Raw genomic sequence first — 16309 nt, 5'->3', positions numbered from 1 at the left:
CTACCACTTGAGCCACAGCGCCACTTCCAGCTTTTTCTCTTATGTGGTGCTGAGGAATCGAACCCAGGGCCTCAGGCATGCAAGGCAAGCGCTTTACCACTGAGCCAACTTCCCAGCCCCGCGATGAGTACATTTCTTATCCAGCATTGTTGCCTCCTTTGTTTTTTCCTCTACCATCCTGTCCTAGCCACCTCCTCAACTACCTCCCCCCCCCCCAATTGTAAAGTTCATTTTTGCACATGGCGTCTTGTACATCTCACTGTTGCAATGGGTCAATCTGGATCCCTATTTAAACATTTTGTTTTTTTTTCCTTTTTTTAAAATTGAAGTTTCCCTTATGCGTACAGCTTGGTGAACTTTATATAGATGTATAACCAGGTGAGCAGTACTTGATGTTTATATATCGTTATATATTATTTGCGCCATCCCAGTAAATTTCTTATACATCTCCTACTTGTTCATTCACCAAAGCTAAACAATCATAATATAATATAATGAGTAATAATGTAATACAACGAACCATATTATAATGCAATGAACTATATAGTAAGTGATTCGTTTTTCTTATTTTCAAACTTCATTTAAATGGAATCATGTGATATGTTCTTTTTTTCCTCCTCACTATTTTGTGAAAGACTTTGCATCATGTTGTTGAAAACAGTGACAATATCTTTTATTTTTATTTGTGGTATATTCTAAATAAAAACAATTTTTCTTTCATGGTTGTTCTATTGTATAAATATACCAGCACTACTTATTTATCTATTCTTCCCTTCAATTTGGGATACAGACCTGAAACAGAGCTGTTATAGATCCTGGCACATATATTTGGAGATATATATCCCTTAGGCAAATATCTAGGAGTAGAGTTTAGGTCATAGTGCACATATATTCAACTTACTATATGCTGCCAAAAGACTTTCTCTTACTAAGACTATATGAAAATTCTAATTGTTTCATATTTTTGAGAGTGACCACATCCTTCTAAAGGGACTTTCTTTCAAACTATCAGGAGACTAGGGGAATTTTGCCCTTCCTTTCAAAGTCCCAGGATCTCCAGCTCCCAAATGTAGGGCTACAAGTTGAAAAGACTCCTTTGGAGAGAAATTAACCTCACTTTGGGGAATTTTAACTCTTCCTTCTATTCACTTCACCTTCTAAATGCTTGCTGATTTCCTGAGAGTTTGTTTGGAGGCTCTGGCGGGGAGTGCAGCTACCTATATACCCTTGACTGAAGATTAGTCCTCCATCCAAGATGGTCATCCTCTCTAACCGAGTGCACACCTTTGGGAGAGAAGCACATGGAGTGCTAAGAAAGGGGACACCTGCCTGTCCAGCCAGATCAGCCAAATCAGCCCTGGCGATCAATGCAGTGACATGTCACAGCCAGGTTGCCCTCACATCTGTTGCTAATTTCTTTTTCCTCCAGTCTTCATCCAGAATCAGCTCATTCAGCTGGGCTGGGTGCAGTGGCTTGTGCCTGCAACCCTAGCTATTCAGGAGGTTGAAATCTACTAAAGATAGTAGTTTGAAGCCAGACCAGGAAGGATAGTCCATGAAACTCTTATTTCCATTTAACCAGCAAACAAGCCAGAAGTGAAGCTATGACTCAAGTGGTAGAACAGTATCCTTGAGCAGAAAAGCTCATTGACAGCACCCAGGCGCTGAATTCTAACCCCAGGACTGGCACAAAGAAAAAAAAATCAGCTGCCCATGTCATTGTAGCCCCTCTGTACGGTATTTTCACAATAAAAAATAAATTAAAAAAAAAAGAAATCAGCTGGCCACAGGCTACTGTGGAAAGAACTCCATAAATTGGTGCTTTGGTTCACATACCTCTTATTTCATATATTACAACCTGCTGTATTTAGAGAATGCATTTTGAAATTTATCCATTTTTTAATAGTTTCTGTAGAAAGAGCATTAAGGTCATCTTTCCTAGAAATGGAAATTTTTTGACTCCATGAAGAAGACAAGTTGGTACTAGTGACTTACTGTCATAGATCCCATTTATGATACTAGGTCAAATCTAAAAAAGAAATACAATTTTCCGTTTGATTTGTTTTAGAATCTCAACAGTGGGGACAACCTTGAGTACTTGTTTTGTTTTCTGAGAGGAAGTGGTCAGCAATGAGAGAATATTGTGAGGATCAAAGCCACTTACAATTATGCTGGGAGTAATACAGATACCCAGAGCTATTAGATTACAGTTCCTTGAATATCTCATCTATTTTTAAAATTTGACCTTCTATAAACTCTTTCTTGTTTGATGTATAGCAGCCTAGTTCCTCCTCCTCCTCAAATGAAAACCAAACGATGGAGAAATAAAGATGAAAGAAAGAAGGGGAAAGAGGGACAGAAGGCTAAAATGAATGTGGGAAAGAATAAGCTCTGTATTCAACATAACAATGGGTATGGGTGTGCATGCACATACATGAAACACACACCAGTATGTTTAGGTTGTTTCTTAAATCTAAACATAAGTAAATTTTTGATCATGGTGGTAAATTATGTGAAGGCCAACTTATAACAAAATGAGTATGATTATTAGAATAATTTGCATAAATTTCTTTCCCAGAAATGGGGCTCAAGATAATGAAAAGTGATCCTCCTTAGACATAATGCTCCAATTCTTACTGCAAACATGATAGCCAGGCATTCAAAGAAAGTTCTTCTTTTGAATTGAAGGATGAAGGCAGACTATTGCTATAGTTTAAACCAATCAAACCCAGACAAAAGAAACTACACCCACACAATACAACATTTTCTCACAGGTGATTGGCAATTCACTTTGTGGTCCTAGCTACTCAGGAGATGGAGATCTGAACACTCCAATTTGAGTCCAGACCAGTCAGGAAAGTTTGTGGAACTTTTATCTCCAATTAATCACCCAAAACATTAGAAGTAGAGCGGTGGCCCAAGTGATAGAGCACCAGCCTTGAGGGAAAAAGCTAAAATAACAGCCAGGCCCTGAGTTCAATCAACCCCCATTACTGCCACCAAAATTAGCCTCATCATTTTTATTGTTTTATTTTTTAAGTTTAAATTTTATTGGAAAGATGATGTACAGAGGGGTTATAGTTACATAGGCATTTTTTTCCACTTTATCCCCTCCTGACGTCCCTTCCTCCCAAGCTGTAAGGTTCATTTCCAACATAGCGTCTAGTGAGTATCACTGTTGAATTGGGTCATCTAGTGTCCCACACCGTTTCTGTAATTCCCCTTCCCTTCCCCCTGTCAGATAAACTTATAATCAAGATAAAGTGTAGAGAAAGAAGAAACAGTGACGACATGGAATAAACCAAAGGAGAAAAAAGAAAGAAAGAAGAAATAACTGCAAACAGTACAATAAAAAAACCTTTTGTTTCCATTTCTTGAAGTTCATTTCGATAGACATCATTTTATATGGTCCTATGTATATAGCTACTGAACCATTGGGATCCTCTCCTATGAATATCCTCCTTTGTTCTCAGGATGCAATTAAATTAAGTTTTGTTTAATACTAGACATTCAGTGTTTCCTTTTCAAATTTATTGCTGAATGAGGAATTTTGTAATAAAGAATTTGGTCTCCTCGATTTGATCCCTTACATACCTGTGCATTTTCTCTTTCCTGTATCTTTCATTACTCCTAACTTAAGGTGCTTGCAATCTCCTTTTCCTTTGAAGCATTCTACATGTGCTTGTTGGCATGGGCTTTCTGAAAGTCCAGACCTTGAGGTGATTCTACTCAGTGAGATGAGGGCTTCCCATGGTCTATACAGGAAAAGTAAACACTGGTGAATTCATTGCACTCCCTAGATTGCTCTCCCTGCAGCTTGGCATGGGCCAGTGTCAGAAGTCCTGTGGTGTCCTTTTGACACAGTCTCTGATGTAGTCCCTCATGGGTCCATGAATAGGAGATGTCTTCCCACTGTCCATGGAGCTGAGGACATTTGTGAAGTGATATAAGCCAGGGATGGAAAGACAGATACACACATGCTTATTATGTAGAAGCTGAAAAGGTGTTCTTGTAGAGAAAAAGACAGGGGTTATTGACGTCTCAGAAGGATGTTGGGGAGGGAGTGTGGAAAGAGAATGAAAACCTTTGAACGTTCTGAAGCACACGAGGATAACTGTGATTGACCACAATTAATTGTGCATTTAAAACCAAAAGTTTGTTGAGAGCATTTTGAATGTTTCCAACACAAAGAAATAAAGTGTTTAAGTGATGAATGTGTTAATTTCCTTGATTTGACCATTACACATTGCATACATGCATGTTACACTGTGCCATGTAAATATACACAATGTCTATGTGTAAATTAAAGATGAAAAATATATGAAATTGACTATCAACTATCAATTAATATACTAAATGTATTTTGATATATTAACTTATTAATATAGTAATATCACTGCAATATAAATTATGTTATTTATTATATCTATCTGTCTTCATTTATTTATTTTAAATGTGATGTACAGAAGGATAACAGTTTCATAAGTCAGGTACTGAGTACATTTCCTTTGGAATAGTGTCATCCCTTCCCTCAGTCTCTTGCAGTCTCTGCCTCCTGTCTCTCCCTGCAAGTTGTATAGATCACTTTTTTCCTGTTAGTAAATTGCTCTTTATGTAGTTGAAGACAATTTTTTAAATATTATATCAGAAATAAATATTAATGGTATGCCTTTTAAACACTAGCACTAAATATTAAATTACACAAAAAGTTAAAATAAAAAGAATTCAACAAAATGATACCTAATTTTAAACAAAAAATTGACAAGCATAACAAACTATAGATCAGTATTTAACAAATATATTGATTTTAACATAAAGGTAGAATTCAGTGCAAATGAATTATATGTAACAAATTGAATTATTCTAAATGCTGATCCAAATTGTCATAACTGAACAAAATACACACAAAGTCTTAAATCCTGAAAGACACTACCACAAATTAAACAAAGAAAATGTTACAGAAAATAAAATGGGAAAACAAAATTGTAGCATGACATGTGACACACTCATGTTATTAAATCTACTTAAATCACTTTTTTTCCCAATCCTGAGGCTTGAACTCAGGGCCTGGGAACTGTCCCTGAGCTTCTCTTGCTCAAGGCTAGCACTCTACCACTTGAACCACAGCACCATTTCTGGCTTTTTCTCTTTATATGGTACTGAGGAATCAAACCTAGGGCTTCATGAACACTAGGCAAGCATGCTACCACTAAGCCACATCCCCAGCCCATATAGATCACTCTTAACACAGTGTCCAGTGAACACAACTGCTGTACTTTTTCACCCTTTCCCCTTGAGGTCTATGCTGTCCCCCCAAGATAGACACACAGAAAAACTGTACAGAAAGAAGATAAAGCAGAAACAAATCACCACAACAAACACTTATTATTTCTATACCTTGGAGTTTGTATATATATATACACACACATACACACACACATATACATATATATTTTCTTTTGGTATGTGAGTATTACAACAGTAAGGGAAAGAAGCTGAATCAGAAAGCTTATGTACTCTGTGGCTGGAGGCAGAAGGCTTTGGGGAAAAGACAAAACAATGGAGGTGACAAACATGTCAGTGATTGCCAGGACCAAGAAGGAAAGAGAGAGGGCAAAAGGGAGGAAAGAAAGGAGTGAGGAAAAGAAAAAAGAGGAAAACACAGGGTATATGGGACAGTGCCATGAAATAGTGTAGGAGGAAAATTTATAGCTAAGAGTGCATGCTTAAAAAAATCAGAGATCTCAAATAAAAAACCGGTGGCACACCAAGCTCTTAGAAAAATAATAACAACCAAACCCCACACTGGTAGATAGAAAGAAGAAAGTTCAGGGAACAAGGAATGAAATAAAGGCTAAAAGAATGATTCAAGGAATCAGGGAAACAAAGGGATGATTGTTGGAAAAAATGAACACAGTTGACAAACCCTTACCCAAATTAATCAACACAAACATAGACTATCAAAATAAACATCATTGTAATTCAGAGGACGATCGGGGTATATGTCAGTCACTTATGTTGCAGTAAACTAGAATATTGAGGCAAATGGATAATCCTATAGATGATTAGGACCTGGCAAATGAACCTATGAGGTATAGAACTACAAACATATGGATAAGAATCAACGAAGGCCTGGAAAGGAGGAGACAAGTGGACAAGCGGTGGGGACCTGCACTAGAGTCCAAAATGTCAGGTCACAATTTGTAGGGGACAGCTATAGCCTGAGGACAGAGGGAGCTTGAGGCTCTGAGGGAGTCCCTGGAGGGGAGACTAGTTTGTCCCGTGTCAAGTAGCATTGTGACAGCAGGATAGGTTGTGGGTGAATGAGTCTGAGTGTCTTAGATGGGGGTGAGGAATGTATGGGGAGACCAGGGCCAGTATAGTCAACAGGGGCTTGGCCTCTGACCAGACAGACCAAGGGGAGACATGCCAGCCTTAGGATTTGCATGATGTACTTCTCTTCCTGTGAAAGAGGCTGGAGTTGGATCCCTGCTTGACGTTTGTCCTCAGGGGGAAGGTGTACTTCCGAAGCACCACATGGTAGAATTCCATAGTCTTCAACGCATAGAATACATTTGCATCATCAGGGATCCTCAGCTCTGTTGGAAGAGGAATAGAAACCTTCGTAACAGGACGGTCTATTATAAGTCAAGTATGAGTTAAGCCCTGAATTCCCTCCAATTCGGGGCCAGGATCACCAAGGTCCTGTGAGTCCTGCCTGGGAACAGATTCTGCTGAAATCTTTCTTGCTTAAAAAAGAATTTTAGATTCTAGCTCATGGCAGTTGAGGGTGGAAATCCACAGGCCATTCTCCTTCTGTCCTCCCTCCTGCCGTAATTATGAACATCTCCAAATACAACAGGCTTTTGCAAACCACCTAGAATAAGCCCTGTTGTACAGAAAACCAGGATTCCATAGACCACAAAAAGAAAGCACTGGAATCAGGTTTCTCACATTGAGTTCCACAGGCTTCCAACCCTGTGTTCCTTAAACAGCTGTAAGTCTTGCTTTTAGGCTCCTATTTCTCCCCAGTCTCCTCTGTCAGGGAATCTTCTAATGTCAACCAAGTCTAGGCTGAAAACATTGTTGCTTCTTATTCTAGTTCCTGAGCCTCCCCAGGCCTGTGACTTACTTGGCTGGGAGAGGAAAACCCCATGCTGCTGCCACAATGAGAATGGTCATGGAGGTAGGAAGGAGGTTAGAACACACCCTGCATGGAAGTTGAAATCAATGCTGGGCATCTCCACAAAGAACTTGATAGATTCTTCAGCCCATTGCAAACTCAACAAAGCAATGACACTATGGCCCAGTATCCTCTGTGTTCCAGGTATATGTGATCACTATGTGTGCTGTATATAATCTGTCTGTCTTCTCTCTTTCCATCTGACTCTCTCTCTCTCTCTCTCTCTCTCTGTATGTGTGTCTATCTCACTGTCTCTATCTCCTCAATCTAACATACTGTCTGCTGGAGGGAGGCTGGTTTTGGCACAGCTGTCTAACTTAGGGCCTTGGCCTTGTTCATGACCAGTTTCTTCAAGTTTTGTGCTCTACCACTTGAGCTGCATCTCCACTTCCTGCTCTTTTGTGGTCAATTGGAGTAAAGGGTCTCAGACTTTCCTGCCCAGGCTGGCTTCAAACCTAGATCCTCAGAACTCCACTTCCTGATCAACTGGGCTTACAGGCCTGATTCCCAGGGAGTTGGCTTCTCAGCTAGTTTTGAACAGGAACTCACAGGCAGAAATTGAGGAACTTTCCTATGGTCTCTGAGATCTCACTAGCTCTCTCAGGGAATGCACTATTCCTTGACTTTGTTCATATTCCTCTTTCTAGAACAGAGAATCAGCTACGAATATGTACTTTGATGAACTAATGTTGGATTAAGGCTGTCAGGGAGCATGATTGGAATGGACTGGGGAAAGTGCAAAGTTCTCATGAGTGTTAGGCACACACATTTTTCAAATGAGCTACACCCAAGTCTCAGGTTCTTTTTGTTTGTTTGTTTGTTTTTGAGCCACAGCGCCACTTCCGGCTTTTTTCTTTTTGCTTATGTGGGTGCTGAGGAATCGAACCCAGAGCCTCATGCATGCAAGGCAAGCACTCTACCACTGAGCCCCCTTCCCAGCCCCAAGTCTCAGTTTCTTTATGAAGTCATGTCTCCACATTGGAGCAAGAGAAAGTCTTTTCTTGTGAGCAAAGACACTGCTCAGACACAGCAGCTGCATTCTCTCTAGTTCTCACTGATGGTCTCTCTGCACTGGCTGTTTCCTCCTCAGGCAGGATAGGGACAGGCATATCCATGTGCTACCAGGGCAGTTAAGAGACTTGCAGCCTCCAGGGCTGGCTTGGGACCTGGTGTCTAGTGCTTACACTTATGCTGCTGTATCTTGGAGGGGAGGCTCTTTCTTCTGCAACCTGAGTCTTTCCTTTCCCTGGCTGTTTGTTTTGGACTCACTTTGATCCTGGGAGATGATCTGCACCAGCTCTAAGTCTTCTGGCTTGTATCTCTGTACCCTGAACTTCCTCATGGCCTTGAGGATGACATCTCGGGTCTTCTCCTGGTTGGTCACCTAGGTCAGAGCAGGAAATTGGCCTTTAGGACTGGTGCCCAGTATGCCCTCTCTGAGGTCAGTGGCCACGGATTCTGTGGAGCTATCTGAATGTAACCAAGAGAAGTCCCATGTGGTGTGATATGGGTGTTTCAACTCTCCCTGAAAGGGTTCTCCATGCAACAAAGATGGTTCTTTCTCCTCGCTTTGTAGAGTCTACCATGTCCTCCCCTCTCTGTGTTGCAACTGTTTGCCCCTTAGGGTAAAAGAAGATGTGTGCATGGTGAAAGAACACACAACGGATTCCACCATCCCTGAGAGAGGTTGGAGCCAGTCAAGTGTCCAGTGCCTCCTAGAAGCCAGGCCTGCTCTGGGTTGGAGGATGCAGTGGTGAGTGACACTTCGTGGTGATTCCTTGTTCTGCTCCCTAAGGTGGAGAGCCCAGAGGAGAGGAAGACATAGTCTCCCCAGACGGCAACTAGTGACAGCCATTCTAGGTTCTGGGTGTGAGAGGGCAGAGTTGGATGGAGTATCCTGGACACCAGACCCAGCAGGATGAAGGAGGGGCTAAGCATGACTTCTGCCTAACTGAGGATCTTGAAGAGGAGAAAGACCTCTGTCTTGTGAGTCGATCAGTTTTGGGTTGGCTCCATGGGGAGCAATACCCAGACTCAGAGAGTCCTGGTCACCTCTCAGACCACAAGTTCACTGTGGCCCCTGACCTCCAACCTACACGTGATTGTGAATGCACACAGCCTCCTAAGAAGTGTCCCTGGGCATTTCTGAGACAGGCAATTTTCTCCCCCAAGAATCACCTTCATTCACTGCTAACCTCTGAACCAAACATCAGTGTTTAAGTCTTAAGCAGGGAAAGAGAAGAATGTCGGTTACACTCTGCCATGCAGATGCCAGGACTTCATGTAGCTGAGCCCCCTTTCTTCCTCCCAGGACTCCTTGCTGTCCCCAACTGGAGGTTCCATTCTCACCTGGAGGCTGGGCATATTTTTTGCCTCCCTCCTTTCAGGTCCAGTTCTGAGCACTGTGATCTCACTCTGTCTCTTGGCCTCACACGGGAAGGGATGGTCCATGGGAAATCCCACAGGTGAGGAGTGTGTTCTGGCAGGTTGAGGACACCAAGGGAAAATCCTTCCCCCTAACGTACCAAGATGCTTCTGCATAAACGTTTGTTTTCCACAGGCAGGATCACCCTGATGACACAGGAGTCTCCCTGCCTGGTATATGGATGCCGGGAGGAGCTGTCACTGGTGTGCCCTGAAACGCAGCTCTGACTGTTTCCTGTGGTGGTCTCAGGTGTGCTGGAGTCTGTGGGTGAGGATTGGCTGGGAGAGGCCAGGTTGATCGCCAAAGTCCCTGGAATGGACTGGCAGGATGATGCCTTGAGCTGTGGGGACAGCAACATCAGGAGAAGTCCCAGTCTCAAACCAGGGCTAGGCCTTTCCAGAAGTGTACAAGGAGCTGGACTGTCCTGGTGGGCACTGGAAAGGAGGACTATGGGAAAAGCAGGAGGTCACCTTTTCCTGGTCTTCTGAGGATTCTCCCATGAGGCTCTTGTTGAGCTCCGGGTAGGAGCTGGAGGAGCCAGCTGACTTCCCAGTGCTGTCGCAGTGCACTCCAGTGTTGTTCGTGCTGCTGGTGTCAGGGCCACACTTATCTTGCTCCAACGGCTTGAACTGGGAGCTGCCACTGGTACTGAGGCCAGTGCTCTGGGCCTGACAGCTTTAGAGAGGGGCCGGCTTACTGGAGGGAGGACACCCCCTAACGCCTGATCCCCTTTCCACTGGGAGCCTGGGACTCCATCCTAGGATCTTGGTCAATCACCATTTTCCCATTTCCCTCTGTGATGGATGAGCCATGAAAGAGGAGGCAATGGAGGCTCAGAGAGCCAGAACTGAGTGGCAGACGTGGGCTGCCCCTTGGAAAGACCTAAGCCTGGGCCTGTCTGGCACCCGCATCCCAGCCCATTGGCTTCCCTGACCCTTGCTCATCAGGGTCCAGGTCCTTACTTCTTGCAGACCTTGCAAATGCCAAAGTACTTCTTGGGAGGAAGGCTTGCAGTGTCAGTCTGCCTCTGGGGCTCCAGTGCACATGACAGGTCATAGCTAAGACAAGGGTGGCTCTGAGGTGACCAAGGTTGATGCTTGGCATCCTCCCATTGCCTGCCTGCAAGTCAGAGCCTGCTGCCCAGCTCCTGCCCACCCTATGTAGTGTGAGGCCTCAGGTAAAGACCTAAGGCCCTCAGGATGTCACCCCATCCTGTGTGCCAGGCTCCAGTCACTGGTCCACTGTCCTCCCAACTCACCTGGCTTCCTCGCTGAGCCGCTCCAGGCTCCTGAACCAGGCCAGAAATTTCTCATTTGGTGTGATATGGTCATAGCTGCAGCTTGACTGTAGCTGCTTCAGTTGCTCCATGATTGTATATTCCTGGCCGGCAAAGCATGAGGATAGGGAATAGGTTTGTGTGTGGTGGCCGGGGAATGACCCACTTGCGAGGATTGTGCTGGGAGTCTCTTGCTCAGGGTGGGTAGCAGGCTGCTCTGTGCTGTCATATCTGGGTCTACACGCAGTCACAGTGGGAGCTCTGTGGGCTCCCACTTCACACTCCCAACCTGCCTTCTGGAAGATCTTGTCTCTGCACCAAATGTCCCCATACATCACAGGGGCTGGGGAGGAAGTGAGCTGACTCCATTGCTGGTCCCCACCCACTCAGGAAGGGCCCCTGAAACTCACCTTTCGCAATTTCTCATAATGGATGATTCCCTCCTAGAAGGCACACAGCAATGTGAGTAGCAAGCAGTCCCTCCTCCAGTTCTCTGTATGTCAGGGGTTGCTCCATCTCCAGGGGGGTGGGGGCTCCTCCATGAGACTAAGGACATCTGTCCTGTGGGACCTGGACACCTGGCCCAAGAGATTCTGGGACCTAATTGTTCAACACGTCTGAGACATTGGAGAGACTGAGGCTTCAGGTGAGAAGGCTCACTGGCCCACAGTTTGCCTCTGCTTTGTCTCTCTACTGTCTCCTCCATCCAACCCTTCCTTACCCCCACTCCCCCCAGAGGGACTGGCAGTGCCCACTGTGCCCTGTTGTCTATACCTTAGGGCTCAGCTTGGCATTTTCTGTCCCAGCCCCAACCTCCAAGTTGGGCCGAGGCTACTCACATCCAGGAAATCCCTAAAGGCAGTGTCAATCATCCTGAAGTCTGATAGGAATGTTTCCAGGTAGGGAATGGTGCCCTTGATCCTAACCTGTGGGATTGGGTGGGCTGATGAGCAAAGGCCTAGGGGCCCTCCTCCCAGGGCTTCTTAGCCAGCCTCCATCCTCACAGGGCCGTTCATGGAAGAGTAAGTTGAGGAACCTCTGGCCACCTCTGTCAGAGCCCCTTCTTGGCATTTGGCACTGCAAATGGCATCAGGTTGGCGATTGCACATCCCCAAGGTAGGCAGCCACTGAAGCCCCCCCCCCCCGCCACATAGACGCTGCCATACTGGGTCAGGTGGCTACCACTCCTCTGGTAGCTTCTCAGGACAAGGGATTGCCACAGTGAGAAGCCCATGGCTATGGGGTTATTTTAGGCAGGAGGGCAAAAGGTGAGAAGGGCAGGTGCATGTCACTTCTCTCTTCTCTCGGGCATCCTTGGTGCCTTTAGGACACAGTCACTCACCGTCTCCTCTGACTGCCTCTGGCCTCTCTTGGCCTTCTTGTCCTTGGAGGCAAAGTCGCAAGGCTCCTGTCATGATTGAGAGGAGAGCAACTGAGGTAGGTGTCCTCTTATCCTTTGTCCCCAGCCCTGGGGACATTGAGAGCCCTGGACATATGTGCCAAAGCTCCTGCCAGCTGGCTGCTCATTTCTAGTTCAGACTCTGCTCCAGCACTCACTGTTGTGGATTCCCAGGGGAGTGATCTGCCCTCCCTCTGTCTGCTTCTTCATCTGCAAGGTGTACATGCAAATCTCCAGTCAGTGAATGCTCCTGTTTGTGTCTGGTCCTGAGAGGAGTTGGATCCCAAAGGGAGAAGGCCAAACAATGTGCTAGGGGATTTGAGGTGTGCAATCTGCTGCTGCTTTCCAGAGAAGCTGCTGGAGAAGTGTGTGAAGATGTGCTCCATGAGTTTGTATGAAATTGTCTCTCATTTCTCCTTTTGTTTATATATATTTTTTATTTTTGTGGTTCACAGTAGTAACCCTTGAACTACCACTTCATTTCTGGGTATTCATGGTTAATTGAGTGCTATGGATTTGGCTCCCAGTCATTTGCAGATAGGATTGCAGGGAGGAGTCAGCAGTGCCTGACCACCCTTGCCATGGAAGTAGCCAAGTTGCCCTTGGCTCCCCTGTGTAGTGTGGCCATCAGCAGTGTCTGATCTAGGAAGATCACCGAGAGACAGAGCTTCTCTAGGTAAACCTGCTGAGTCTGGATGTTTGGATCCAAACCTAATGGACACCAGGTCTTTTGGCCCCTAGGACAGCCCTGAGATATCCCATGCCTCACCCCTGAGCAGTGCAGCTAAGAAATTAGTGCCTTCAGAACTTAGCACCTTCAGCAGAAAGGCATCAGTAGCTTCCGACTTTCATAGTAGCCCTCAAGAGGCTGAGATCTGAGGATCCCAGTTGAAAGCTTGCCTGAGCTAGAGTCAGTGAGACTGTGATCTTGAATTAGTGAGACTGTGATCTTGAATTAATTACCAAATACTGGATTGGAGTTGTGACTGGAATGTTCTGGTAGAGCACCAGCCTTGAGCACAAAAGCACAATGACCGCACTTATGCTCCAGAATGGGCTCCAGGCAAAATGAATAGAACTTGCTATTGGAACTGTGTCTGTCTTGTGCCCCCAAATCCCTCTTTCTTCTCTGCCCACTTCCCACTACCTGGAATAGCAGCACTTTGGTCCTGAAGTAATAGCACGCAGGAGAAATGATCTCTGAGAGCTTCTGGAATACCTGCAAGCTGTCTCTGCAGGAGGGGCAGAGAGAAGATGACAAATGGGGAGGTGAGAGAGAAGGGACTGGGACTTCATCTGGCTGTAGAACCAGGCCTGCCAATTCCCTGGACACGAGGTTTCCAAAGGATTGCATGGAGCCCCCAATGACCCAGGAGCCTGGAGCGACTTCTTCATCCTGGCCCGGTGGAGGCCACCCCACTTGCGTTAGGCACCTCTGCTTGGATTCCAACTGGACAGAGATCTCTGACTGCCACCGCAAACCTGGGAAGCTCATGGGTCTCTGTCCTGCTTGAGGCAGACAGGGAGCTGAACGCTGCCAAAGGGTGAACAAGCAGAGCGTAGGCAGCAGCCCAGGTCATGCACAATTGGGCGTGGGGCTGAATGAGGGTCAAGCTGGCCAGGCCTTGTGTGTCCACAGCTCCTGTGGAGAGGGAAACCCACCTGGAGACCTCATGCCATGTGTTCTGCATGCGCTGCATGGCTGTGCTCTGCAGAGCAGAGACGATGGCGTGGAGGGAGGAGAAGTTCCTCAGGACTCGGCATTCCTGCAGAGGAAGACTGTGTGAGGCTTGCCTGCTATTGCGGCCACCCCATGTCCTGCTCCCCACTGGCGGAGGGATGCTAGGGAGCTCGGAGAGATTTGGCAAGGCACGAGAACTGACCAGGCCCTGTTGGAGGTCTCCCTAAGTTCTGAGTGCGAGGAAGGAGTGAGCACCAGCCGCTTGCTGGATGGGCTGTGGGTGGCCAGGCAGCATGGCCCTCACAATGAGGGACCACAGAAAGCTCTGAGCACAGTGCAAAGACTCAGAGTGCAAGAGGTTAAAGGGAGAGTGCCTGGGCAGGGGCTGTGGCATACCATGGCCACCATGATCCAATGCTCCAGCACACGCGCCCTGTTGCAGGCCTGCATGCTGTGATCTCCAACGCAGGTGGTGAGGACGCAGGAGAAAACTCTGTGGAACTGTGTAAAGGTGGCCCGGATGGTGGGGGCCAAGTTCTCCATGTCCTTTTTGTCCCTCTGGGAACAGACAGAGAGCAGGCAGTGGTGGGGCACCACCTTCTGGAACAGTTCCTGTGAAATGGATGAGTGTCTCTCCTTGGGCAGGCCCAGACCCGAGTAACCAAGTCCAGATTGGCATCCTTCAGTTGGGCCTGGAAGTCAGGCTATGGAGGGGTCGTCTGGAGCTTGTGGGAGTTTCTAGGCATGGTGTGCGCTATACTTGCGTTAGTCTACCTCACCTCCGTATCTGCTGCCCACTGTGACTCTGCCCGTGTGGCCCAGGGAGCATCTGTGCCCTGACCCAGCCACCTCATGGCTGTGTGTTTGTTAGCAGGCACAGATCCTACTTCTCTGGCTCTTTTGATGTCTGTACTAGGCTCTGGTAGACAGCAGGTGCCTAGTGGGTGCTGTGGTTCAAGAGGTGCCTGGCAAATGAGGATGAGCTGTGGGCCAGGTTGCACCTCTGCTCCAGTGCCCCATTTCTCACAGCCCCTGGGAAGGGCCTGGGTGTCATCTCCCCTATAGTGACTGTCCCAGACAGGGTGAGCCATGGTGGAGCTTGGTCTGGATGAAACCTTGGGCTCTCAGGGAAGGAACAGCATGAGAAGGCAGCAAAGTGCAGAAGGAAGTCTGCCCCCCTTCCCCCCCCCTCACGTGCCGTGCCCAGCCCTCACCGCATCCATCCACGTGAGCTGCTCTGCCACCAGCGGGGGAGGGAAGGCCAGGACATCAGGCTTCTCCTTGCTCAGCACATTCTCTGTGGTCCCTGAAGGACAGGAAGCTTTGTGTGAAGGAAAGGATGCTGGGTGCCGCTCTGAATAGATAGATATGTAGGGACCCACCTGAGCTGTGGAGCAGGTGCCCTAATCCAGGTATGGATTAGATACTGTCTTGGGAGTCTACACAGAAGCCACCAGGGAATTGCCTCCAGGCAGGCACAGGATGCTGAAGCTCCCGTGCAAAGTAGCTCCAGAGGGCAGGGGGGAAATGGCTGTCCTTGCACAGCTGATGCTGGTGTTGTCATAGGTTTGCTCACTAGAGACAAGGCTGAATTCGGCCCTTGGTCTGCCCCTGATGATGGTCTTCCCCCTGGGCTGCATGCCAGAGTCAGCAATGGAGCTGGATCTAGCTCTGGACTTGCATTGGGGTTAGTGGTGGAGCTGCAGGAGGAGACACAGCCTCTCCCTTCTTCCGTTGTGCTGAGTCTTTGAGTAGACAGAGGAGACCCTCTTCCCTGTGCCTCCCCAAACTGTCTCCCTCCCCTCCCCAGATCCTATTCTTCACCTTCCCTGCTCCCACTCTGTGTTTCAGGCTCCTCTTTCCTCCTGGGTCAAGGCCAGGTTTGGAGCCTGCTCCCAGTGGGGGTCCACACCATTTGCTCCCTATTTTCTCTGCATCCCAGTCCCACATTCCACACCATCAGGCTCTGCCTGGCTGTGCTCTTGGGCCTCCATCTGAGCCAGGAGAAGGTGGGCACGGCCCTCCACGTCCGTTCCTGCCATGTAGACCTTCAGATGAGCCAGGAGCTGCCTGAGACAGGGAAACTGCGGAGGCTGGCAGAAGTCCTCCCAGTACTGATCCAGCCACATGCCCAGGATAGATGAGATGGCACTAGGGGCAGATGGTGGGCATCAGAGTCAGAAACCTGGGCCAGTGCTCCCACACTCCCAAGCCACACTCAGCACCCTTGAAGAAGCTGGGCATAAGTGCCTTGTCTGTCCATCCCGAGGCTAGAACATCCCATCCCAGGCAGCTTTGGTGGTGAAGGTAGTGGCAGGCCAGAGAACCAAGTAGGGACTTGAGGT

At 47.1% G+C, this 16309-nt stretch overlaps 1 protein-coding gene across 1 annotated transcript in view; it reads right to left on the bottom strand.

Moving 5' to 3' along the window:
* Nucleotides 1–6435: 6435 nt before the first annotated feature.
* LOC105993771 (ral guanine nucleotide dissociation stimulator-like) overlaps nucleotides 6436–16309 on the bottom strand; it is a 48252-nt gene continuing 38378 nt past the window's right edge. Inside the window, 14 exon segments of the mRNA XM_013027133.1 lie at nucleotides 6436–6599; nucleotides 8453–8567; nucleotides 9709–9948; nucleotides 10079–10283; nucleotides 10867–10988; nucleotides 11295–11327; nucleotides 11724–11810; nucleotides 12227–12292; nucleotides 12855–12974; nucleotides 13431–13515; nucleotides 13946–14049; nucleotides 14361–14576; nucleotides 15179–15270; nucleotides 15913–16115. Coding sequence (XP_012882587.1) covers nucleotides 6436–6599; nucleotides 8453–8567; nucleotides 9709–9948; nucleotides 10079–10283; nucleotides 10867–10988; nucleotides 11295–11327; nucleotides 11724–11810; nucleotides 12227–12292; nucleotides 12855–12974; nucleotides 13431–13515; nucleotides 13946–14049; nucleotides 14361–14576; nucleotides 15179–15270; nucleotides 15913–16115 — 1852 coding nt within the window.

Source organism: Dipodomys ordii, unplaced genomic scaffold (assembly GCF_000151885.1).
Source record: "Dipodomys ordii isolate 6190 unplaced genomic scaffold, Dord_2.0 Scaffold100, whole genome shotgun sequence".
Taxonomy (NCBI): Eukaryota; Metazoa; Chordata; class Mammalia; order Rodentia; family Heteromyidae; genus Dipodomys; species Dipodomys ordii.
Note: the sequence above shows the minus strand (reverse complement) of the source record. Positions and strands in the feature narration are given on the sequence as shown.